This window comes from Thermobia domestica, chromosome 17, assembly GCF_964235325.1.
Source record: "Thermobia domestica chromosome 17, izTheDome1.hap1.1, whole genome shotgun sequence".
Taxonomy (NCBI): Eukaryota; Metazoa; Arthropoda; class Insecta; order Zygentoma; family Lepismatidae; genus Thermobia; species Thermobia domestica.
Window position 1 is genome coordinate 68,290,998 of NC_137470.1, and position 26,650 is coordinate 68,317,647.

The window sequence follows — 26,650 nt, forward strand, 5'->3', positions numbered from 1 at the left end:
TGAGTATTAATCATTTAAAATCAATTCCAATTAATCAATCAATTGAAAGCAATTGCTCTGAAAATTAATCTCAATTGATTTTAATTTCCCCTTTACAATTAACATCAATTGCGATTGAATTCAATCATAAAATCTGCAATTAAATTTAAGTCAATTGTTAATTGTTCATTGGTCACCAGGAAATTAAAACTTGTAATTGTTAATTGCAATGGAGCAATTGAAACTTGTAATTGTTAATTGGAATTGAAGTCAGCAATTAAAAGCGAAGGTAATATGTGTATATATTGCGTTTAACACGGACACGATGATGTCCATCACAAAGTTGCTTGGCCGGGGATAGAACCAGGGACCCCACGTACCGCAAGTAAGCGCTCTACCACTGAGCCACTGTGCCCCTCTTTTTTCAAAATGGTTTAACTCTGAACGGTGATGGATGTTTACGTCATATCGATCTTGCTCGAATTTTACCATAATATCATCCACATTTTCTGTGGTTCACTACGAAAAGAATCTTGGACTGAAAAGTGGAAAAATTAAACAAAATTAAAAGAAAAATAACAGACTTAAAAACCGAACTAAAAGCAGAAAATAAGAACCTTTAAAGCACTTAAAAAGAAAAAAAATAATAAATCGCTTATGAACAGGTAATTTATTACTGTTGTCTATACAAAAAAAAAAAAAAAAAAAAATCTGAAATGCCAAGTCAAATAAGAATACCTCATAAAATTACCGTATTTCTTTTAGGTATCGAAATAATTTTATAGTATGAAAAAGTTTACTCGGATTGGCACGAAAATAATAGCTATATTCGTGTTTCAGAATCCTGAGGTGCTTCCACAACAATTTCTATAGAGGGAGTTTGACTACGGGCCTATGATATAAAGTAAAGTACTCTCCAACTACCTCCATAAAAATTGTTGCGTGAGTACCTTAGGATTCTAAAACATGTATTTTTGGATAGAGCACATACTAGTTCCTAAGTCAAGTCTTGACCCGACTACAGTAGGTCCCATACTTTTGGAGCTATTGGCCTTTAAATTTCATTTTTTTCATGTTTTCGGCAACCTATAACACGTAAACGATGGGGTTCTCGCCCTATGTTTATTGGAACTTTGTTTGTTTTACTCTCAGGAATCACTCCTCTGCTTTTGTACAACGAATTTAGCGCCATACTATATATATATATATATATATATATATATAAATAAATAAATAGGGATGGTCAATTCCGAAACCCGGAATATAGAAAACTCCGATTTCGGAAAATGAAATTTCTGATTCCGGATTACGGCCATCATTATATATATATATATATATATATATATATATATATATATATATATATATATATATATATATATATATATATATATATATATATATATATATATATATATATATATAGAGAGAGAGAGAGAGAGAGAGAGAGAGAATAGTAATACATTATTTTGTTTTAAACGCGTTATTATTACTGCTTTTCACATCTTGTTTTTGACCGATTTTAAATTCAAACAATAGGTTAAAATACACAGATTGAAAAAAGAAAAAAAAAAGACTAACTAGGGAAGATTGCGGGATGTTAGTCTGACTTCATATCGATACTATGCTCAATCGACTCGTTTTTACATATGAACCAATTACGTAAACGGAGAAATTCTCGATCGCAAGCGTGTTTGAATTACGAGTGTTAAAATTTCAAAATTGAACAGATTTTACCAAAAGTTTGAAGTAACCATTTCTTGAGATAGACGCTTCATTTTTGGTATCGGGGAGTTTCCGTGGGTATCCAGCAAAGTGATGAGGTCAAAACATATGCAGTTTCCAAGATAAGGGCACTTATTGGGTAAGGGTAATGACGTCTTACAACTTGAAAATTGCCTCTTATACGGCGCACTGAATCAATAAGCTAATAAAATGTACTTGCCACCCCTATTCGACTGTATTGTCATTCAAATATCACTTTCGTGTGTCACTTTCTATTTGTCAAATACTTGGAAACAAATGGGAATACAATACCCTGGTACATCAATTATTTCTTGATTTTATAGACCTACAACTCGATTAGGAGGGAAACATTGTAAAACATTTTTACTGAATTTGCATACTGAGAAAGCTAGATAGATTAAGCTGCTCTTAAACGAATCCCAAAGTAAAGTTCGAGTAGGAAAATACTTATTCACTTACTTTCACGTCGAGAATGGCCTGAAACAAGGAGATGCGTTATCGCCATCATTCAATTTTTTTTCTCGACTACGCTATAAGGAAAATTAGAGATACCAACTAGGGCCTAGAGCTGAATGGGACTCATCAGGTTATGTCGTATGCTGATAATGTAAATGTGATAGGCGATGATATGAGAACAACAGAAAGACATGTACAGCTTTTATTAAACACCTGCTGGGAACAAGTTTTGAAGGAAATGCAGGGGAAACTAAATATATGGAAACTTACCCTAATCGTAATCTTGTAAATTAGGGATATATTAACAGATCAAAATCATTTCCACAAAGAAATTGAACTTCGACTGAAAACACGAAATTCGTTTTATTATTCAGTTCAAACTCTTGTCTGTCGAAAAATTTGAAACTTAAAATATATAAAACGATTATTATTCGCTAAAAACTCCGCAATTTAATATTTCCCAAGTATCGTTAGGGTCATCAAATTTAGGAAGCTCAAGTGGGTAGACCATGTAGCAAAAATGGAAGAAAGTAGGAACGCTCTAGAAATTCTAACTGGAAACCTTCTGGGAAAAGGATCATTAGGATGACATAAGTGCTGATGGGAGGAAAATATTAAGATGGTTCTCGCAGGAATGTTAATATAAAGTGGAAACTGGATTTAGTTAGCAAAGGACAGAAGTCAATGGAGAGCTTCCGTGAATGCAGCATTGAGCCTCCAGATTCCATAGGTCAAAGAATTGGTTAATTATTGAGAATAGGAAAGCTTCTACTGGTCGCTTCCATGGTCATTTGTGTGTGTGTCCATCTCTCTGTCGTTCGTTTTTTTTCAGGATAACTCTCGTAAAACTTATCCGACTTTAAAGAAGTTTAATATATGCCTTCGTTCAACTTGCAGAAATATTCTGTAAGGTTGCAATACAGCAATATTAAGAGGGCAAATGGGTAAAATTTACCCCATTTTTGACCCATACATGCAAGAGAATTTTTACATTATTTATTATTATTATTATTATTATTATTATTATTATTATTATTGGTATACTGCCCTTATTGGCAGGTCACTAGCCGCAGCTGAGAACCTTCCAGCTTCACGGTCCTCCGCTAACCTCTTGGTCTTCACGTATGATATTTCTGTTTTTATACCGTCCATTAATTGTAACCTCCTTCACCCCCTACCTCTCTTTCCTACCAACATAACCTCTAGCACGTCCCTCATGATACAATTTCTTCTTAGGCAATGTCCCAGCCAGTTTCTCTTCTTCTTCCTAATAATATCTAAAAGTGCTCTTTTCTCACCCACCATTTCTAACACACTATCATTCGTTTTCCGCTCGACCCAACTAATTCATTCTATTCTCCACACCCACATTTCGAAGGCTTCCAGTCAATTTTCGTCACCCTTACGTAATCTCCACGTTTCTGCCCCATACAGTACAACACTCCACAAGAAGCATTTTATGAGTCTTTCTCAACTCTTTATTCAAGGTCCCACAAAACAGACTTTTCTTCCTCCTAAAGGCTTCTTTCGCCATTCGTATCCTTGCTTTTATTTCGCACTTCATGTCATTACTGGGGCCGCGGTGGCTCAGTGGTAGAGCGTTCACCTCTGGTGCTTGGGGTCCCGGGTTCGATCCCAGCCCCCGCCAAGTGAAATTTGTGGTGGACAAACACCGTGTGCGTGGGTTTTCTCGGGGCTCCCGTTTCCTCCCACTTTCTTCATTCCACCATTTCATTCATTATTCATCATCACCGTCTTCTTTAGCCTAACCGGCATAACCGTGGGACGTAAAACTCAAAGATTTCATTTATTTCATGTCATTACTAAGAATACTACCCAGATATCGAAAATTATTCACTTGTTCTATTTTCTCCCCTCCCACTTTTATATTTAACACAGACCGCTTTGTTCAAATCACCATGGCTTTTGTCTTTCTAGCGTATATTTTCATCCCATTTCTTCAAAGCCCTTTCTCAAGTTTTCTAACATTTTATTGAGTTTCTTCTCAGATTCTGTAACAAGCGCCCCGTCGTCTGCAAATCTTACACATCATTCTACCTCCTACCGAAATGCCGTCCTCATCGTCTAGGCTCTTTTTCACTCTCTCTTCTAGAAATATATTAAATAATGTTGGCAAGAGACAGCATACTTGTCAAAATCTCCTTAAAGTTGCACTCTCCTCTGTTAGTTCCTCCCATATCCCAACACTTACTTGTTGATTGATATATAATTTCTTATAAGTCTTCGATCTCTCCATTCAAACGCGATCTTCTTTAAAACTCTTTAGAACTTTAGAAATTACAATATAAAGTACGTAAAATTATTCAATTATGCCGAAACAAAGTGTATAAGTGTATAGGGCGTTCCGATCCTCAATGCCTTCAGGAATAAGAGAGTGAATTATAGCATTAAAAATATGTTTCACGCTATTTTTTGTTTAAAAGATGTTTGATTTTGATGTAATATTTCGTACATGTTTCTGTGTCTTTCTCTTCACCCCCTCTGAATGGAGTTAAAATTACTAGTGAATACAATCATTGGTTTACACTGCCCCGAGTTTTTGAGTCCCACGATAACTTTAGTAAAATTCATTAGGTTTCCATGCAATGTTATAAAGTCATATGTTGTTATGTTATGGCTCTTTTCCGTAATCCCCAATGTTTAAGATTACCCAAGAATTAGCGGTGAATTTATCTTCCTAATACGCGGTGGAATAATCCTTCCGTGTCGATTATAAAATACGATCCACGATATAGCTCGTAACAATATTAGATTTTCAAGTGTATGTTGTCTGAGGCTTGATAATAATTCCCACTACTTACAAGGTGTCCACACAATTTGACGAGAAAAAAATTCCCTGATTTTCCATGACCGAAGTTCGATATTTCTCTGAACATTGAATAATTTAAAAACAAGAAAAAAAGAAAGAAACCTCAGTCTCCACCTTCCCCATAGCTGGCCTTGTGCTCTCTAATTTTTTTTTTTTTACAATTTTCTTTAATCCAAAAGAAAATAAATTTACAAATATATGCATTAGGCCGATATTACACTTACTATTCCATAAATTCAATAACTGAACAACTGAACAATGGACTTAAATCGATTTTTACCCTGACTTTCCCTGAACAATCTGCCACTTCCCTGACTTTCCTGATACATTTTTACTTCCCTGACTTTCACTGACTTTCCAGAATGTGGACACCCTGTATTTAGTTTTCAAATAGAAAACGAGAGAGTAAACCTAGCTCCCTCTCCAAGGGTTTAAAAAAAATATTGTATGGTAACTTTCGTATAAAAAAGAAAGAAAAAAACTACTTTTACACAATAATGCGTATATTTAACAAAAAATTGGCTACTTACCAATGAATCCTCCCTTAGAAAACAAATATTTTTCAAAGCAGCAAAAACTTGGACAGGAATTCCTTATTTTACACAATTATCGACAAAAATACAACGTATTCTTGCAAAGGATAACATATCTACTTCAAGTATAGCCTCCAAAATTCTACAAAAACATTTCACCGGATTTAAAAGTTATTTTGTTGATCCACTAAATAAGTCAGGCATTTACCGCTTTCAATGCGAATGTGACTCCTCATATATAGGCCAAACGAAACGCAATATTAACACTCGAATTAAGGAACATATTAGGCAATCAAAATAGTCACAAGAAGAGGGATTGGTGCTTCATTCAAAACAATATACACATAATATAAAACAGGTTAATGTAATAGGTTTAGCAAAAACAAAGAAACAACGGGAGATTAAAGAATCATTCTTTATTCAAAATAAAAACCTGCTTTGAATCTGGATACTGGCAACATTGATAGAACTCTGTTATCTACCTTTGATGCATATTTGAATCTGGCAATAGTGACGTAACAAACACCTATGTATTTCTTGTTTTACACCTTTTATCTCCTATCCGTTTTTATCCTTGTTACCTTGCCATTGAAGATGGAACCAGCCTCGCGTACCGAAACGTAGAGAGAACATTTAGGCTTCCCAAGGGAGGATTCATTAGTTAGTAGCCAATTTATTGTTAATTTCAATCATCCTCTCATGCGCCCATATAATTGTAATGCGTATATTTGTTGAGTTTTTCTTAATCTCTACTACTTTCAGTAGAAGTCAGTCAAATTTGAGGATGCACTTAACACCTCTACCTATGATTTTAAAACTACGTTCTCTAATAACTTTGGGAAAAATCGATTCTAATAATATAGCCTATGGCGTATTTTCTCTGGGAATTTAAAATTGCCCAAATTACATGAAGTGAGTTAAAAGGGAGTTACCATGGCCCCGTATTTTTAAACTTTTTTGTGTTTAAGATGTAGATTTTGATGAGCTGTGTCCAATGGCACCACTTTTGATTTCTGGAACCTACCGAATCAAGGTCAAATTAGGGGGGTCAAAATTTTGCCTGTTTTCTGAAATAAATAAATCAATAATTGATGTTTGTATCCTAAATGGGAAAGTGGATACAAATATCTTCCATAAACTTATTCTCCTCCTCGTGCAACGAAATAACATATCAGTTCGTGATTATACAGAGTGTTTCAAAACAACACCGACAATGTTTGGGAGGTGATTCCTGACACCAAGATAAGACGAAAATTATAGACCAAGATGGGTGCATAAATGCTTCCCTTCGGAGTTATAAGCTGCCGAAAACAAAAAACTTCAAAGGTCCATAGATCCAAAACTATGGAACCTACCGTAGTCTGGTCAACACTTCATGTAGAACTAGTATGTGCCTTATCCAAATATCCAAGTTTTAGAATCCTGCGGTACTTCGCAACAACTTTTATAGAGATGGCGAGTATTCCAAATGATATGCCCGTACCCAAACTCCCTCTATAAAAATTGTTGCGTAAGTACCGAAGGATTCTCAAACATGTATTTTTGGATAGCGCACATATTAGTTCCTAAGTGAAGTCTTGATCCGACTATGGTAGGTCCCATAGTTTTGGAGCTATGGACCTTTAAAGTTCAATTTCTTATGTTTTCGGCAGCCTATAACTCCGAAAGGAAGCATTTGTACACCCAGAATGGTCTATGTTTTTTGTCTTAACTTTGTGTCAGGAATCACCTCCCAAACGTTGTCGGTGTTGTTTTAAAAATAATAATAATAAAGTAGTATTAGGTCCCAAGAAATCCGAAAACGTAATTTTCTGATTGCTGATTGAGGTATTAGCTATGACATTAAAAGAACAATAAAAGACAAAGTTAAACTCACCAATCACATCAAGTCGGGCACTCGCTTCTACTCGTCCGACCTCGTTTTCAATGGTAACTCGATAGAACCCTGCATCTTCAACAGTGACTTCCGATATCTCCAATATCCTAATGTCATCTTTTTCTGATATCTTTATTCGAGCTGTGGGAGTTATCAATAAGCCATCTTTGTCCCATGTGACCCATGGTGTAGGATGCCCTGCTATAGCACACTGGAATCTTACAGTTTCTCCTTCTTCTGCTACTTTGTTGTGGGGTACAGCGTAGAACTTTGGTGGAAGCACCTTTAATCGAATTGGTTTCGCTGGTTTCGTTACGTCTTGCTCTCGTCGATCTGTAAACGAAAAGGCCAACTGTAAAATCCTTCAGCATTTAGTTATTTTGCTAACTATGTATGTTTACTTACAATCACCTATTACTAAGAACAATATAAGTAAAAGAGGAGGAGCAATTACGACATTGGTTTGAATGGTCAAGTTAATTTACATAGAGCTTCGATAGCTCTCCCGATTAGCTAAAAACAAGTTACCAAAATATGAATCTATACTATAAATGTATAAGTAGCTCAAACGAATTAAAAACGAAAACTACTGACATGACTACTCAAACATACGATCACTTAATGTGAAAGATTGTGTTTAATTAGATTTTCGTCCCTTTTCATACAATAAGTACAGGGATACGTAGTATACAAATATTTCGAATACGTCATATCGTTACAAACTACCATAATCACTACAGAGTATATAACTTTACAACTTTGTTACAACTGCAAATGATAAAAAAGTATTTTCGTCCATTACAGTTATGAATATTACACTTTTTTGATTTCCAGTTTAGTGTTTCTTTCAGCAGCGAGGCTACATGAACGTACAGCTTAACGTGGGATCCAAATCACATGAGCTCCTGCTGGGAATCGAATCCGGTTCTCCACGTCAAACATGGCAGCGAGGAAGCTGATTACACTTTTTGTCTATGATACTTCGTTTTCTCACTATATACGCTATCAAATTGAGATATGATACAGAATAAAAGCAACAGGAAAGCAGTACTTTCCACTGCTTAAATTATGGTTGGTAATCTGTTGAACATTTTAACTGCCACATATCTTGGACCTTTCTCATGTAATGGTGTCTTAAGTTGTACCATATGGAGGATTAGAACACTAGAAACAACATTAGCAAGTTTTGTTGTTTGACTATTTTTTCTTGTATGAATATTTCCATTTAATTCTGAAGGACAGCTCAAGGTTTCTTTGGCAAAGATCACAATACATGGTAGCGGAAGAATACCCAACTTTTTAAATATTCTTTTAAAAGGAGCAAGGTGTCTAAGTGCTCGAGCGCTTACATCTGGCACGTGGGATCCTTGGTTCAATTTCCGGCCAAATTAGTTTGTGGTGAATAACATACTCTTCGTGGGTTTACTCTGGGTACTCCCATTTTCTTTCATTTTTCATTCCACCAATTCTTCCATCATTCACTTGCCTTAATCATGCGTCTTCCTTAGCCTTAAGAGCACAATCGCGGGACGGTAAACTGAAAGATTTCATTTCAAATATTCCTTTACACTATTCCCTTGGCTTTGCACTTACGATACGCCTAACTGCTTTTTATGTAATACATTTATATACGTTTACAGTAGTATAATATCTGAAATGAAATCTTTGAGTTTTACGTCCCACGGTTATGCCGGTTAGGCTAAAGGAGACGGTGATGATGCGAGATGAGTGAAATGGTGGAATGAAGAAAGTGGGAGGAAACGGGAGAACCCCGAGAAAACCCACGAGCACGGTGTTTGTCCACCACAAAGTTCACTTGGCGGGGGCTGGGATCGAACCCGGGACCCCAAGCACCAGAGGTGAACGCTCTACCACTGAGCCACCGCGCCCCCAGTATAATATCTGAATATGGTCAAGATGGTGGAAAGTAACTTTATTCGCCCTCAAGGCATGTTTCTATACGTATATGCTATTGAGTGGCATCTTTATGTAGGTCAAAGAAAATCGTTAAGTAGGTCATAGTAAGAAACTTTAGGTGATGGACTGTATAACACAAACGCTGGTTCATTCTGTAATAGTTCGGCTTAGTAATATTATGAATATTTCGTACAATTCCACAATTAAAATAAAATGCATATCGGCAGCAATACGATGTTCTAGCTGCATGTTGCGCGCATACTCACAGAATACGCTTCTACACAGTATCAACACGTATCCACTCGATTTGCTTCTTCTTCTACAGCTAACAAGTAACATTGAGCAAACATCTTTTAACAAAACTAAACAATTTAAATAAGTTAGTTACAACTAAACATAGCCGCCATCCTTGACCGCTGTAGTTCAAGGTACGCACAAAAAATAAATAATACAGTATTTGAAATGAACTATAAAATTGAAACAAAATGGTAAATGAATAATGTCCTTTCTCAATTAAATGGCAAAAGGGATACTTTCATAACTGGTCATTTGTTAACTCCATCTGAGATCTTTACAGTCATTGCACGAACAGCGTTATTACTTTCAGGATGAACATTTACAATACGTCCCAAAGTTATCTTCCACAATTAAAACTAATTCACCTTCCTTCATGTTTCTTTTCCACCACTTTGGGCGCTGTTGCAGCATAGAAATATATTCTACACCCCGTCTCTTCCAGAAGTGCTGCTGAACTCGTTGTGCTAATTGCCACCTTGACAGTCGAGGTGGCAATTAAAGTTTCTTTCCTGTGTAATCTGCTCAGATATTGCAGCATTGGCACTCCAATGAGAAAATATCCTGGAGTGAGGCTACACGAATCATTGGGATCTGAAGACAAAGGGATAATTAGCCGCGAATTCAGGCATGCTTCAATTTGACACAATACAGTTCTTCAAAATTTAACGCTACCTACTATTCTTTTCAGATGATACTTCACTGATTTAATTCCAGCCTCCCATAATCCGCAAAATGTGGTGCATGAGGTACACTAAAGTGCAACTGTATGCCTTCTGTCTCCATATTTGAATACCTTTCTCTCAATGCCGTCCACTATGAACGCACATGACTTGGGATCAAACCTTCGACTCTTGAAACCAAATATAAGTGTTCTAGTAATGTAGTATTGCAACTCTATAGGTTTGTTGTTAAAAGCAGTTCATTTCAAATTTTATTCGGTGAAGGGGGGGGGGGGAGAATTCTCCGCCAACCTAAGTTTCACTTTTTATATCAGCGTTTTATTATACATTTTAAAGAATATGTGTTTATGTGTTTATCACAATCAAGGGAGGGAGGAATTACATTCTACTGTCCTGCTCAAATGACATTCCTTGTACATTTGCTTGCGATTACTGGAAATTAAAATGAAATTAATCATTGAATAATACTAATTTCTCTCAGTAGTTTTAAGAGCTCTGCGCCCTCATTTCAGACATTGAAAATTTGTGAATCACGGCAGTGTTTTGTGCTTTCCAGATTTCACAAGGAGCATCTTCCTAACTTGATGTGATATGTAGTCTTTGAAGGAAAAGAATGCTAACAAAGGCGTTTATGAAGCTATGGGAACATTTTGTTACACTGTTTTATTCAAGCTCTATGAAGGTATTTCAGAACAAACGAATGAAAGAGTGGGTTTTAGAGCTTAGTATGGTTCCTGTTTTTTTCTGGCTGAGTAGAAAGAGTATATTACGTCACACAGACTGCTTTAGGCAAGGAAAGGAGGAGTTGGATTGAATACTAGGAGAAAAAGTCGATCGAAACATGTTTTTCTGAATGCATAAGCATCCGGCGCAAGTGTGTTAGTAGTGAACTTAAACTTTTGTACCATTTTCTATGCCGTGCACTGTACATAATTCTAAGAGAATCAGTTGGTTTGGACTGATCATTCATGAGGCAATCAGGACGGACCCCTTTAAATAATAAAATTTTGTTGAACACATTGCAATGTTCATTGTGGTTTATTATCGCTAGTTTGTTATCGAATTCAATATCTAAGTAGCACTCATTGTACCTCCTTTTATTTATTTTTTTTTTTCCTTTTCACTGTAGAGCTGACATTGACGAAATGGGAAATTAGTTCAACAGCAGGTACTGTTGAACTTGAAATCACTATTCCCTTTATCCTGTTTAAGAATTTCAGTATCAGTAACTGCTCCATCTTCCTTCACGCTGCAATTAGAAAGTAATATTTACACCAGGTGGGCATGATAATTATAATCAAGAAGATTAAAAATAAAACTGGAATCAGTTTTCAAATTTTATTACGGAATGAAACTATTTTATCTCAGAAAAATTGGAAAACAAAGAGAACACTTGGAAATTAGGGTATTATGAAACACATCAAGAAAGTAAATTCCATTTCCAAATTCCCCAGTAGTAACGTTTCGTTCGCGAGGGTTTGTATGCGCGTCGAGTTAACTAATGTGCTGGAAAGGCATAGCCAATACTTGGAGATAGGATAAGTTGGAGCGCTTCGAATGCGCGGTGATTACGCTGAACAAACTCGATTAGGCACAGAAGATTAACGAAAATTTCATCATCCTCCGTGCAGTCTGGCTCTCATTTCATCAGATTTTAATCTTTTTACGCAACTGAAGCTTTTCCTATGTAACTAGACCTTCTTAAGCGACGATGGGGACAAACAGGTTGCCACCACTTAGTTGCCACACAGGTGGCATCTTTCTACATTAAGAAACAAAATTTTGTGCCTTTATATAATCAGTGCTTAAACAATGGTTGACATGCGTAGAAATAAGAGGTTTTAAATGCAATTGCAATTTTTCAGAAAATTCTTGAAAAGTGTTGTTGACATTTTGATCTGGAAGTGCAGCGAATTTTCCATAAAAGAGGAATTTAGCTTCGTGCCAATTCATCGCGTCTCTTTTGTTAAGCTGATGCAAGTTGCATTCTCAGGTGTCACGCATTGTTTTCCCGTGCTACATTATCACGCTTCGCGTGGTTCTGAGGTAGGTCAAGGTGAGGTACGTGACTTAGGGATTCATTTTGTTCTCACTGACCAAACGACAAATTCTTGATTTTGCACAATGATTCTCACTTGGACTTTACAGTCATTCTTCTACATGAGAAAAGGTAAATAATTCCCATTGGACGGCATATTCAGGGAATGGCACCAAACCACATTTTTCCTATTTCATCAAACTGCTTTCCTTCCACTTCAAATATCAGAACAATAGAAGACGTTCCGAGAGCATACTTTGGGAACGTTTGTACTTATAGCAAAATCATTGATGAGATTACTATATAGTACTATAAAATAAATAATTATGTTCATATGTTCTTTTAATTGTAACGGTTCTATTATCAATTCCTTTCGAAGCAATAAGGAAGCAGAATAACATCTTACAGGCAAGTTAACACACAGTATTGTTCTTATTTTGATCCAATGATTCCGTATCTTCAATATTTATGGAGTTCTTAGGACAACTCTGGGTTAAAAGGTTTGATAGATACAGTTTCTTTTTTCTTTTGTCTTCTTTTTTTTCTTCTTTTCACATAAGGTAAAATGTATTTATGGTGAAATCTATGAAACCAGTTCGCTAGAACCAGTTGTTAAAATATTTCAAGTTCGCAGAACCGTTTGTTATACTCAGACATAACAGTAAATTTTACCCAGTTATACTCAGGAACAGTAAATTTTAGTTTAGCTATTTTTGTTTTTAGAAATTCTTACAGCTACAGGGTTAAACATATGATTAATCTCAGATATCAAGAATGAGAACTGGGATCACATGAGTGTACTGGTGAAGGTTATTTGTATTTGAAACGCATCTGGATTAAGGTCTTTCCAATACTTTTAGACAACCATCTCTCATGGATAATTCGTTTCCATGATATTTGCAGTGCTACCTAATTTCGTCACACCACCTTGTATGAGAGTGTTGTGTAGGTCTCTACTTGTGACTTGTGGTATCCAGAAAAAGTTTGCTTTTGTCTACCTTGTATGTTTTTTTCCTATGACATATCTTTCAATCTATTATATATAATCTTTCTCTCTTATATATATATGTAGAGAGAGAGAGAGAGAGAGAGAGAGAGAGAACTGGCTGTTAAAAAATTAAAACAACACAACTGGGTGAAACTGTATACATAAATACATACATACCCACATCTGTACATACATATTTTTTCGATTGTTAGCTAGATGTCATGAATTAATTTTGTGTTTCTCTCTCACAAAATAACAATAATACAGTATAATCCGTAGATATACACTAACTAGTAAGTACTGCATAATGTCATTAGTGTGATACTTGTGTGTGAATTTCCGAAGAGCTTGTGTAAGTTGTTAACTGGTGAACATATTGCAAAAAGCCATGCGAGTGATTAGCTGAAAATATAGTTTATTATTCTTATTTGCATTGCAATTTATAAGCAAATAAACGTAATACTAAAAAAGGTAAAGGGGAAAATATATCGAAGTTCTACAATTTGCAAAACTTTTTAGAAATTAAATTCGCATGCATTTTATCTATGTATCATGCCTTCATATAAACAACTAAATAAAAATTTGAAAAGTTAAAAGGTGGCTGATTAAATCTAATTGCAAAATCTTGAATAGCATACACCACACTACTATATAGCTACCTTGTGCATGCTCTGAGCGAAAATATCCGATATCACCTGCAAAGAAAAAGCAACTACTGTAGATTTTAAAAAACACGAAAACCAAAATTCAATTACATATTTTGGATGTTTGTGCAGAATGAACTTTTAAGTGTGTGTGGTTCATATTTCATCAGTTTGAACTCTGACATTTTACACAAGCATTTCCAATCCATTAAAGGTATTTATGTAAAGGATACTATGTACGTGTGTCGGTATGACAACCATTTCAGGTTCAGTGTTATCTTAGTCAATTTCTGAATTGTTTCGGAAGGAAATAATAGACAAGGGATACGTAACGTACGACATCATATTCGAGTAAACACAAGAAACAAAATTTTTAAGGCCCATAATAACAATGTTTCTACTATTAACATTTTAAAAATATTACGGTATTAACTACAACCTGATAGGTTAATAGTAAGAATTTTAATAACAGGATAAAACATTAAGTTGGAAGCAGCAGATAAGTGGAAATATTTATATATGAGGGTTGCACTAAAAGCTTTGGGAATTTAGTATTGGGAAACTTGCATTATGTTGAAAATTACAATATTTGTGAAGTATGTGTATTAAATATGGAAAAGTTTCTTAACAATGAATGCTTTTTGTTTTACAGGAGCAGTTTGAAGTGCGGAAGTTGTGGAGAAAATGGATTTGATCACAAATCATTTTCATGAAATGATTATAACTTTCGACAGGGTTTAACGCAACAGCAATGTGTAAGTCGAACGAGAGGTACGCTTCATGATGAAGCTCCATTTGAAGTAACCATTTATCGTTGGTTTCAAAAATTCAGGTTCGGTCAAAGATTGCTCATAGTGCAGAGAGCATAGACACTTTGCGTGAACTAATTGAGTAGGACTGAGATGTGATATATCGTGAAAATCACACATTTATGTATTGGCATGTGTCAAATACAAACAATCTTTAGATTATTTGTGTGTGAGAGAGTTATTTTCTTGATGAATTGCCCACAAATTTAATTCAAGAACAAAAGGACGCACGTTTGGTCCAAGACCATGATCAAACAGTGCAAAGCAGGAGCATCAAATCTTATGTGTATCACAACAGAAGATGAAATATGGATCTATTCATATGAACCGAGATGAATGACAATCTGCTGTATAGATGTTCCTAGATGAGTCAGAAACAACTGCATATGAGAAGAAATTAAACACTGATCAGACATGAGTTAGAAAATAGTGCTAAGAAACTGAAAATTTCAAATCTAGAACAACTGAGGAAAATAAGTCATTAAATATTTTTCTCCTTCACTGTCCGAGTCCAATTTCTTCTCTATTTTTGTCATTCGAACATCTGTTTTCCTCTCAATAAAAGATCTTGTTTGCCTCACTGAGTATGGACTGAAACTGAAATTGAACCATGTTAAAATTGTTTTAACTTGGCAGGGTTCAAAACCCAGGTCTCCTAAGTTCAGTACGGTAACCACTTACCTATCCAGAATGAAAATATTCAATTCTTACCTGACAGTAAGATTAAACTACCACAGGTTGTTCTTATTTACAAACCTAAAAGTATTTTATTATAAATTCACATAACATTATTTCAGTCCATAAACTGCCTACAAAAAGAAAATCTCTTCTCATTCTTTTCCGGTTGGCAAAATTCCCAAAATAGCTGACATTTCCTCGTTGAATGGCTATACTAATCCGTTGTATGAGAAATGCTCTAGCTCGGGATCTCCCGACTTTAGCAATATGCGTTGGCCAACTTCATTGATAAAATTAAACCCTTCTTGTCCCCACGAACCACTTGATTCAATTGTTATTGTAACAAATCAATACTTGTCCAATAGATTGATTTATTTCTTTTTTCGACCTCTCTTCGAGCTGCTACAAGTCCTCCTCGAAAATGAAATGAAATGAAATTTTTGAGTTTTGTTACGTCCCACGATTATGCCGGCTAGGCTAAAGGAGACAGTGATGATGAGTAATGAATGAAATGGTGGAATGAAGAAAGTGGGAGAACACCGAGGAAACCCATGCACACGGTGTTTGTCCACCACAAAATTCAGTTGGCGGGAGCTGGGATCGAACCCGGGACCCCAAGCACCAGAGGTGAACGCTCTACTACTGAGCCACCGCGGCCCCGACAGGGCATTGGAAGTACTTCCGTGTCATATACTATGACCATGATATGACGTATTTCTAACAACTAGGGACAAAGTTACTAAGAACTGAAAAATCTACTTTATTCAAAACGTTTATTTTGGAAAAGTGCTTAGTAAATATCACATGGATGGTTTACAATCAACGTAAACATTATATCGTCGCTACAAATATTTGATATATCAACCCATTCCGGAGATATAGAAAACATGAGTATAGATTGCTGTTTTGGTTAAAATGACGTAGTTGTGGAAACTTGTTTTTAAAATATAGTCTTAGTCTGTTTCTGTAACACTACAACAATAGTTTTGGATAGCAGTAATTACAAGTTCACGTAATTTCATTATTTCAAGCCCTGTTTTGAATTTTTACTGTGCGCATCGTATCTCTGGAATGCGTTGATATATCAAATCGTTGTAAACTGCATTTTGATCTTTGCGTTTATTGTAAATCATCTATACGACTGGATGTGATACTTATTTAAGAACTTTCTCGAAACGAAACCTTTTGAAGAAAGTCAGATTTCCGATCTCTTATTTACTGGTATATGTTCCTGGGAATTATCAGTATCTATGGCCTTTAGCTCGTCACGTATGAGGGATGACATCTTTTGGCGAGCACACTATCCAGAGAAGGGGAAAAGAAGAAAAAATACGGAAGAAAAAGCGGCCCGGGACCTCTATGTTAGGTACCATCTCGGCATTTGGATGATCTGAATGAAGATTAACTAAAACTAACTCTACGGCTATGGAACCCGGAGGTTCAATGCCGCGTTCACAAAAACTCTCCACTGCTTCTATCCTTAGCCAAATGGATACAGTTTCTACTTTGTATTCCAATCTCTGCGAGATCCATCTTAATATTGTTCTCCCATTTACGCCTAGGTCTTCCTAATGGTCGTGTTCCAGTTAAGTCTTTGAAAGCGTTTCTACTTGCTTCCATCCTGGCAACAAGACCTGCCCACCTGAATCTCCTAGATTTGATGGCCCTAAAAATGTTCGGTAAACGTATAAACTCTGTAGTTCCTCATTATGAAGTTTCCGCCAGTCCCTATTCCCGTTCCTCTTGGGTCCGAATATTCGTCTCAGGATCTTGTTCTGAAATACTTTCAGTCTACTTTCTTCCCTTAGAGTAAGTGACCATGTTTCGCATCAGTCCTGGTCCGAGGCTTCTATGAATGTTTGATTTTTTTTACAGGTTGAGGGGGTTAATGAAGATAACACAGAAAAAAAAAAAAAAAAACTAAACTGAGGACGGCTGGCCTGAAAGATTTTTCGACCGGGTGTCCCCAACAAAATTTTCAATCTCGTGGTAACTTTGTTCTTACTAGTCACATATACGTCATATGATGGCCATAGTATTCGACTGTAAGGCACTTCCGATGTACACTGACACAGTCATCTCACTTGCATTATTACTGTTGTAGAGTCCTCCAACTCTTGGATGTTTACGGATGTTTGTGATACTGTCCCGTCCTTACTTTGTAATACTGAATAATAAATGTGGTGGTGTAAGTTTTTATTAAATATAAAGATTTGAAGTACTTCCAACATTCTAGTGATGCCGTGTACTGTCGTGCCAGCACATTTTGCCTACTGCGCTTTTATGACAGTGGCAGATATGAGTGCATATGAGGATAAAAGTAGATTAGAAAGAAAGCTGTAAGTGGACTGTAACGTCAAATGGTGAAACTCGAAGAAAAAATGAACTCCCTCACGCAGTTAGCGTACGGACTCCGGGTGTGATCTCATGTGGTTCGGGTCCCACGTTAAGCTGTAGATCCACGCTTTATATAGCCTCGCTGCTAAAAAGAACGGTAAACTCAAAATCAAATCTAAGCGAAGCGAAGAACAAATAATACACTTACAGCTGTTTTCAACATATTTGAAAAGGGTGAGGGCCGAGAACCCGTTTCCTTTCCTAAATAATATTGACAACAATAATTGATACCGCATTAAAAATAGTGTATATACACACAATACAGATTCAAAAGTAAAATCAATGTGTGACGAAATATATTTTTTCATGTTTCCGCGAATTAGGAGCGAAGGTATTTAAACTTTCATCCAATCGTAGGAAATCAGTTTAAATGGAGTCGCCGTTTAAGGTCAGCAGGAAATTAAATTCACACTGACCAAAGTTAACAAACTTAGGAACGGCGATGAATCCCTCGAAGATGCACCATATGGGGAACGTGCAGAAGCCATAGACTACGAAACACAAGGCGGACATTCATGCCGATAATGTTAAAACATATAAGACATTGAGAAAAGCATTCAATTGCAGCGCAGAAGCAATTTATCAATACTTCTCCCAGTTATAAGATGAGATAATGGCTCCCAAATTAGTTGACTGCGGCTTCTGGGCGACACTTGTCACCTGAGGGGAAAAAATCAGTTTTCCGATTGCGTGCTCACGTGCAATAAGAAATAGGTTGTTTACGATACTTCAGATTTCGTTATCATTCATTAGCACCACATGACTCAAGTCATGAACAACGGAACCCATCACAATATCAACAAAGGTTGTGAGAGTGCCTTGAGGAGTGCTCGGTATGTCTTGTATCGCATACTCCTGTCATTTGGCCAGATGATGAATGCAATTATGTACTCATAGCAATCAGAACGCGTGTATCAAAAATTGAAAATTGTGGAATCAGTGCTTGTGAATCGTAGAGGTATCTACTTCTCGACAATGTGAATTTACATGCTGCTAAGATAACAGTGACCATTGTCCCACTTGGTTGGGATGCAGTATTGCAACACCAATATATCTGACACTATACTAAAGATATGCTATTTGTTTGTTAGACAGCCATGTACAGAAACGATAATTCCAAATTCTCAAAGAGGTAACCCACGCACTACAATTTTTTTTTTTCTCTCCACGTTCCCCTGAGTACTAATACCGTTGAAACCGCAGTCTGCCCGACCGCTGGAAACAAATTACTGCTACTGGTGGGGACCATTTCTGATTTTGAAAAAAAAAAAAAAAAAAATGAAATCTGAGTCCCACGGTTATGACGGTTAGGCTAAAGGAGACGGTGATGATGAGAAATGAGTGAAATGGTGGAATGAAGAAAGTGGCAGGAAACGGGAGAACCCCGAGAAAACCCATGAGCACGGTGTTTGTCCACCACAAAGTTCACTTGGCGGAGGCTGGGATCGAACCCGGGACCCCAAGCACCAGAGGTGAACGCTCTACCACTGAGCCACCGCGGCCTTCATTTCTTATTTTGTTATTGTGTTTTACTTCATGTTATCTGGTTTCACGTTCTACGCTCAAAGTATGACGGAACATTTTTGGATACCTAATAGTATTCATAAAAAAGTTCAGCATATGACATCATTTTACAAGCTTTGCACTGTAAGAGGAGCATGAGAAATTCATAAGCAGATACACTAAAAATCCACTCTCCTTCTTTGGACAATTATGAAAATTAGGAAAGTAAGCTTTATGATAGTCTCACTGCTATTTCAGGAGTTAATCTGTAAAGATGTGGAAGATACACAGTGATTGATCCAATATTTCAGCTATCATTGATGAAAAAATAAATAAACAAAATAAATAGATAAAATAATTTAAAAAGTCCTTACAAAAACCAGTTATTCCTCACATGATGCAGATGGTATAACTCTACTAACTGTAAACTTCTAAAGCTATAAAAAGTACTGAAGACTATTTTTCTAACCCATAATATGGTTGCTACTGTGAAAATTTTCTACTGTACTGTAGTGAATATAAGTGAAAAATGGTAAACAAAATAGTATATAAGATCTAATACATAAAACATACTTACGTGTTAGAGAAGGTGATTTACTTCGAGATGGTGTTGATCTTGGAGTGGACCTTGGAGTTGATCCCGCAGACAGAAGTCCCGGTGGCCTACAGAGCTGGCGACTGAGTGTATTTTCTTTTTCCTCAGGCACTGAAATTAACACAAAACCAAATTTATAATATACTGACTGAAGGCCAATGTACAATCAGAAAGAGGAAACAGTTCAGCAGTCAATAATGTATCATAGGTTTTAAAGGAAGAACTATTCAACAATTATTATCCTGCTAAGCATCAAATATACCAAAACGAAGAAAGAGAAAAGGTAGCAGCCCCAAATGTGACAGACATGTAGAGCAAAATGCAAATATAAAATTATTACACTTACCCCTGGGCAGTATGACAGGGCCACGAGATCTTAGCAGTGATCGAGGACCATGACACCGAGATTCCAGACAACAGAATCGCGTGGGTCATTCATGGACCCAGAACGATTGCGAAAGGATGAGGTGTAAATAGGATTAAAATTGGATGTCTTCTTGGCGTATGGTAAGCTGTGTGTCTGCTACAAGTTACCAAAGCTTGTACAAAAAAGCATGCTCAAGTGTATATGCAACACGTGCATTTTAACAAACAGCAAATTTTGTTGTATTGGTGAAAAAAAAAAACTATTAGAAATGTATATATATATGAAAAATTCATTAAAATAAATACCCCTTGTTGGGATCTGGCCATAATTTTATTCAATTTATTAATCAAACCCTATTTGTACTCATAAGTCATATTTATGGTGAATTATTTTATCGCCACTTGGGCAAGATTTAATATTATGGAGTGCGACGCAAGAAAGCAGATCGGCCCTACACTTGAATAAGTGCATTTCCAGTTCTATTTTAGATATAACCTTTTTCTAAACTTAAACTTAGGAAGCTTATTCTTGGTGATATATCTCAAATTTGAGTATTAAATATATTCTTCATATTTGTAAAATATTATTGTATTTTCAACTACAGAATAATTTAATTTTAATTTCACATGACGACATAATGATTTTGTCTTGAACTTTCGTCTTCTTCAGTCTCCTAGATTTTAGTTGTTTGTTGGAGAAAATCCAATCACGTTGATTTTACTGTAGACCTATATTATGTAGTCAGGAGTGTACCCAGCAAGTTTCTCTTTGGGGAGTCATGACTTTTGAGTTATGTCGGAGCACAAGAAGTACTCTGGCCGACAATTATAGCACACATTTCAGCCGGTAACACCACATAATGGTTGGTTTGTGTGGAGGGGTGTAAGCATTAATTTATTTTGAAAAATGAAATGAAATCTAAGTTTTACGTCCCATGGTTATGCCGGTTAGGCTAAAGGAGACGAGAAATGAATGAAATGGTGGAATGAAGAAAGTGGGAGGAAACGGGAGAACCCTGAGAAAACCTACGCACACGGTGTTTGTCCACCACAAAGTCCACACGGTGCGAGCTGAGATCGAACCAGGGACCCCAAGCACCGGAGGTGAACGCTCTACCACTGAGCCACCGTGCCACCCTTAATTTATTTTGGTGCGGAGTTAAAACCGTTTTGGGTAGTTCAAATTCAATATGGTGATAAATTACATTAGCATTTGTAAAATTACTCCTAAAATTAGACTAAATTTATAGACAATTCGAGAGTTCCGAGGGGAAGGTACGAACTCCCAGGACCCACCCCCTACGTATGTCCCTGTCTATATGTATATATGAGTGCAAGCTCGCTTCTTCATTATGACAATTATTCTTCATGATGTGTTTCGGGCTTTCACCGCTCAATATTATACTCATTATTGCATTTGCAAAGTGTTCAGAATTATTACAATGTGATGTGGTCTAGAACCTTTATTTATTTTTTTTTTTTTCATATCTATGCCACTCATATTATATAAAACAGTAAAATTGCTTCACCCATCACCATAAATGCAATACTACAATAGCTAGAAACAAAAATCTTGGCATGAAACTCCTTTTTGCATGAAAACAAAGTTTTTTTTTTTTAACACGTGTCCTAAGGAGCTTGAAAAGGTTTAAATCCTTTTTTTTCCCCAAGAGTTGTCACACATTAAGAAGAAATTCGTCATATGATCCTTTTTGAAATAACTGAACACGTGTTTCAGCATTTATCGAAAATTTCCGTAAATGGAAATGAAATGAAATGAAATCTTTGAGTTTTACGTCCCACGGTTATGCCAGTTAGGCTAAAGGAGACGGTGATGATGAGTAATGAATGAAATGGTGGAATGAAGAAAGTGGGAGGAAACGGGAGAACCCCAAGAAAACCCACGCACACGGTGTTTGTCCACCACAAAGTTCACTTGGCGGGAGCTGGGATCGAACCCGGGACCCCAAGCTCCAGAGGTGAACGCTCTACCACTGAGCCACCGCGGCCCTAAGTCTCGGTGCCACATAATCTGACTGAAAGATATTCGCTCGATCGAATTTCTATCTGCGAATCTTTTTATTCCAAAGTAACGAATTCGAGCCATTTCAGAAGCGGTTGATCACGACTGATGCAAAGTGCACAACCTACAAAAACACTATTCCAAAAAGATCATGGTGGAAGCGGGGAGAAGCTCTACAAAAAGCCTACACTGATCTTTAGAAAGGTTATGCTGTGTTTGGTGGAATTGAAAGGTCTTCGTACATCACAAGCTCTTGCCGCAGGAGTGAACAATAGACTGACTTGTACTGTTGACAATTAAGGCGACTGCACTTAGCAATTCAAGAGAAATGTCCGTAGCTAATCAAAAGAAAAGGTGCCGTATGGGGACGTTTTTAAAGACCCATGAAAAGTTGAGGAAACGTGTCTGGGAGGTTATAATAATACATCCACCGTCTAGTTTGGATCTGGCACTGCCCGACTATCATTTGTTTCGGTTACTACAAAACTTCCTAAATTGTGTAAGTTTCGCAACAGGCATGAGAAGACCCCGTGTGACTTTTTTTTTTACTAGAAACCACGATAGGATTACGGTGTTACCTGAAAAGTGGCAGACCGAACAAATGGTGCCTATGTGGTCTCATAGCGCTATTTTCCAATCACAATAATTGTATTTTCAATTTTGAACTCAAAGGCCTAATTTCTTTTTAGACAAGCCAATATAATAGCATTTTTTTGTATATTATTTACTCTCTTGGAATATTATATATTAGTTTCTTTCGAAAACCGTAATGGAATATTTAGAGAACAAAGTACCATTGGCCAACTTTGCATTGTCCCAAATTTACAAATTTGGGTTCAAAATATAAACGAAATGTTTGTTATCGATTGAAAAACAAATAGTTTGTTTCGAAAAACCTAAAAAAAATATATATACAGAAAACAAAGATTGATTGGTCAAATTGGCATTGCCTCAGAACTTGAATTAAAAGCAGAAAGAAACAGTTGGCTTCCGTTTGTTATTGCTTGCTTTGAAGGAAAGGAAAAAAATAGTTTGTTTCGGAAAAGGTAAAGAAATAGTTAGGAAAGAAAGCTAGGATGGCCAACTTTACACTGCCCCCATTTTGAAATCGGATTCAAAACAAAAATATCGTTCGTACTTCGTTTCCTATTGATTGCCTATACAAAAATAGTAACTAACTCACTCTATGGCCTATGGAACTCGAAGGTTTAATGCTGCGTTTGCAAAGGCTCTCCATTGACTTTTATCCTTAGCCAACTGGATCCAGTTTCTACTTCCTATTCTTATTTCTGCGAGATACATCTTAACATTGTCCTCCCATCTGCGCCTGTCTCTTCCTAATAGTCGTTTTCCGATTGGTCTTCCAGTCAAGACTTTGAAAGCGTTCCTACTTTCTTCCACCCTGGCTATATGACCTAACCACCTGAGCCTTCTAGATTTGATGACCCTAACAATGTTTGGTAAACCGTATCAATTACGTAGTTCCTCGTTACGAAGTTCCAAGCATTCTCTATGCCCTTCCCTCTTGCGTCCCAATATTCGTCTCAGGATCTTGTTCTCAAGCTTTTCCCTCAGAGTAAGCGACCATGTTTCGGAACCATACAGAACAACAGGCATGATTATCATTTTATATATTCTAAGCATACAAGAATAGTTAGATTTCTAATAACCTATAATAATTAGGAAAGAAATTTAGAGGATAAAGTAACTTCGTACTGCCTCCCCATCTTATATATCAAAACTCTCATGAATCGTTTGTCATTGTTCGTTTTGAGGAAAATATAGTTTGTCTCGAAAATCAAAGAAATGTTTGGAAAATTAGGTTGGAATACCTTTCTAGATTTCAACATTTGAGCTTCCGTGAATGCGACATTGAACCTTCATAGGCCATAGAGTTAGGTAGTTAGTTAATTTATGCTGAAGAGACGTAAGTTCTTTTCTGGAAACAATACCAAAACTCTTTCTGTGTGTTGGCGAGTAATGATGACAGTCCAAATCCCTTTAGTTTGTCGAAGCCAACAGAACAATGCAGTCCTATTTTTTTGTGTAGCAAAGATGGACAGGCACGAGTCAGCATTAATGATTTGAATATAGTTATGAGTTTTTGGTAATTTCCCGTTATTCAAAATTTTGGAAATTCGTTTGTTTTCAAATTATTTTAAGCAAATTTGCTAGTTAAAGATTACACAAAAAAATTCCCCGAATTATTTTGTATGTTCATCTACCAAAGTCATTTTATAAACCTAGTATGCATTAGCATACATAAACATTTTAATATTTCCAATATTAGATATTATCTTAGTATTTCAACTACTTACCTTTTCCTGTGTATTTTTCTTATGTTTTTTATATTCAAATATATATATACTTTATCATTTGCTGAACGAAAATGTTTTGAGATAAATGTTGAATGAATGAATAAGTAACTAAAATAAATGTGTGTTTTAGTTTCGTTTGACAATAATCATAATTTATTGCATCCGTTTATCGTCATACAACGAAATTCGACATGTCATATATATATACCGGTATACATAAACATATATGCTATTATTACATATGGATTCTTGTAGATTCACTAATTTACTTAATATACATTTAATTTTACGCATACGAATTATCTTGCACATATTCTTCAACAGAGTAAAAGCATTGTTGTATGAAGTACGTTTTGAGTAAGATTCTAAAGCTATTTACAGAGACCTGATTTTTTATACATGATGAAAGTAGATTGTATAATAGAGTACACTTGTGAGTAACTGATTTATTGTATATATTTATTCTATGTGCATGCAAGTGAATGTCTTCTTTACTTCTTGTGTTGTATCTGTGAATGTCTTTGTTAACAGTAAATTCACTACTATGTTTTTTCAAATACATTAATATTTCGAACAAATACATTGAGAGAAGAGTCATTATTTCAAGTTCCTTAAAAGCATTTCTGCAAAGACAGTTCTATTCTACTCTTGTAAGTATCCTTACCACTTTCTTCTGTAGCCTGAATATAACACTTTTAGGTATATTTCCCCAGAACATCAAGGCATACTTTATTATAGAATTAAAATATGAGTAGTATATACACTTAGCTGTTTTTACATTAATCTTATCTTTTATACATCTAATTGTATAACACAGTTAACTTACTTACATATTCTGTATACGGTTCCCAGTTGAAATTATTAGATATTTTAACTCCGAGAAAGGTAGTAGTTTCTACATATTTAACTGTTTTATTATTTATTCTTATTATTGTATTGGCTTGATTACTTTTAACATTATAAGAATTTAAGGAACATGTTTTATTTGTATTAATAATTAAGTCAGTTTTATTCATCCAAATTGAAAGTTGGTTCATTGCCGATTGGCAGTGTTGTTTTCAAAATAATATGAATAACGAGTGACTGAATTAGAGGCTCATGAAAAACTTGCAGTACATATAATATGTTAATAAATAATATTCAGTGCTATTGAAATCACATTTAGTGTTATTCAAAATGCAAATATTGAAAAAAAAAATGAATCAAAATACTAAAGTTCTTTGAAAAAACTGCCGTTAAAATCCAACACTGAAACGAATATAAAATTTTCTTACTATTTGTGAAAAAAATTTCACATAGTGCAATTATTCCACACAATATCCCCTTTCCCTCACTTCAAGATAATACTGGGATCACTTCACAAACATAGAGCTTCCACCGTGGGAAAATTTCTAAGAAATATTCTATACCTCTACCACCTCTAATATGGTCGTCGAATGGACAAGATCAAAAACTTCAGCGGAAGAAAATGGACTTCCAAATCGGAAGTAAGACTAAATATAAAATGCTCTAATACTGTTATACTACAGGTAAAAGGCAAATATTTAATTTCCACACATATTTATGTACACTCATGTCCAAAATTATTGTCGAATATCTATAACTGTCTTCTTGTAAAAATATAATTTGATAATGACTTTGCAGGGTACTTTTAATACTATGTGTATAATCGGGAAATGTATATTTGTAGTAAAGTTCATATGAAAAAAGTTATAAATACGAAAATTATAATGAGTAAAATAAAATGTTGCTAAATGGCCAAGAAAATTTTATTTTCGTTTTATTGTTCTTATTTACTGCTCTTTTGACATGAAATCTGTCACATACATGTCTTTGCCGATTACACACATACGAACATGAAATACCGGGCGAATTCGTTATCAAATTATATTCCTAGAATAACATATTTACAGACATGCGACAATAATTTTGGACATGAGTGTACCTACTCTCATCAATGAAACAGTAACAGTGACC

At 35.7% G+C, this 26,650-nt stretch overlaps 1 protein-coding gene across 4 annotated transcripts in view; it reads right to left on the reverse strand.

Annotated features, from left to right (window-relative positions):
- The window catches only part of LOC145674687 (uncharacterized), a 1,315,729-nt gene that overhangs the window by 234,969 nt on the left and 1,054,110 nt on the right, over positions 1–26,650 (reverse strand). For 3 of the 4 annotated variants that reach the window (XM_081744920.1, XM_081744916.1, XM_081744919.1), the window contains 3 exons: positions 19,949–20,077; positions 14,000–14,035; positions 7,421–7,753 (listed from right to left, as the gene is read on the reverse strand). In XM_081744920.1, coding sequence (XP_081601046.1) covers positions 7,421–7,753; positions 14,000–14,035; positions 19,949–20,077 — 498 coding nt within the window. The remainder of the gene's footprint in view (positions 1–7,420; positions 7,754–13,999; positions 14,036–19,948; positions 20,078–26,650) is intronic. The other variant, XM_081744917.1, reaches the window with a different exon arrangement.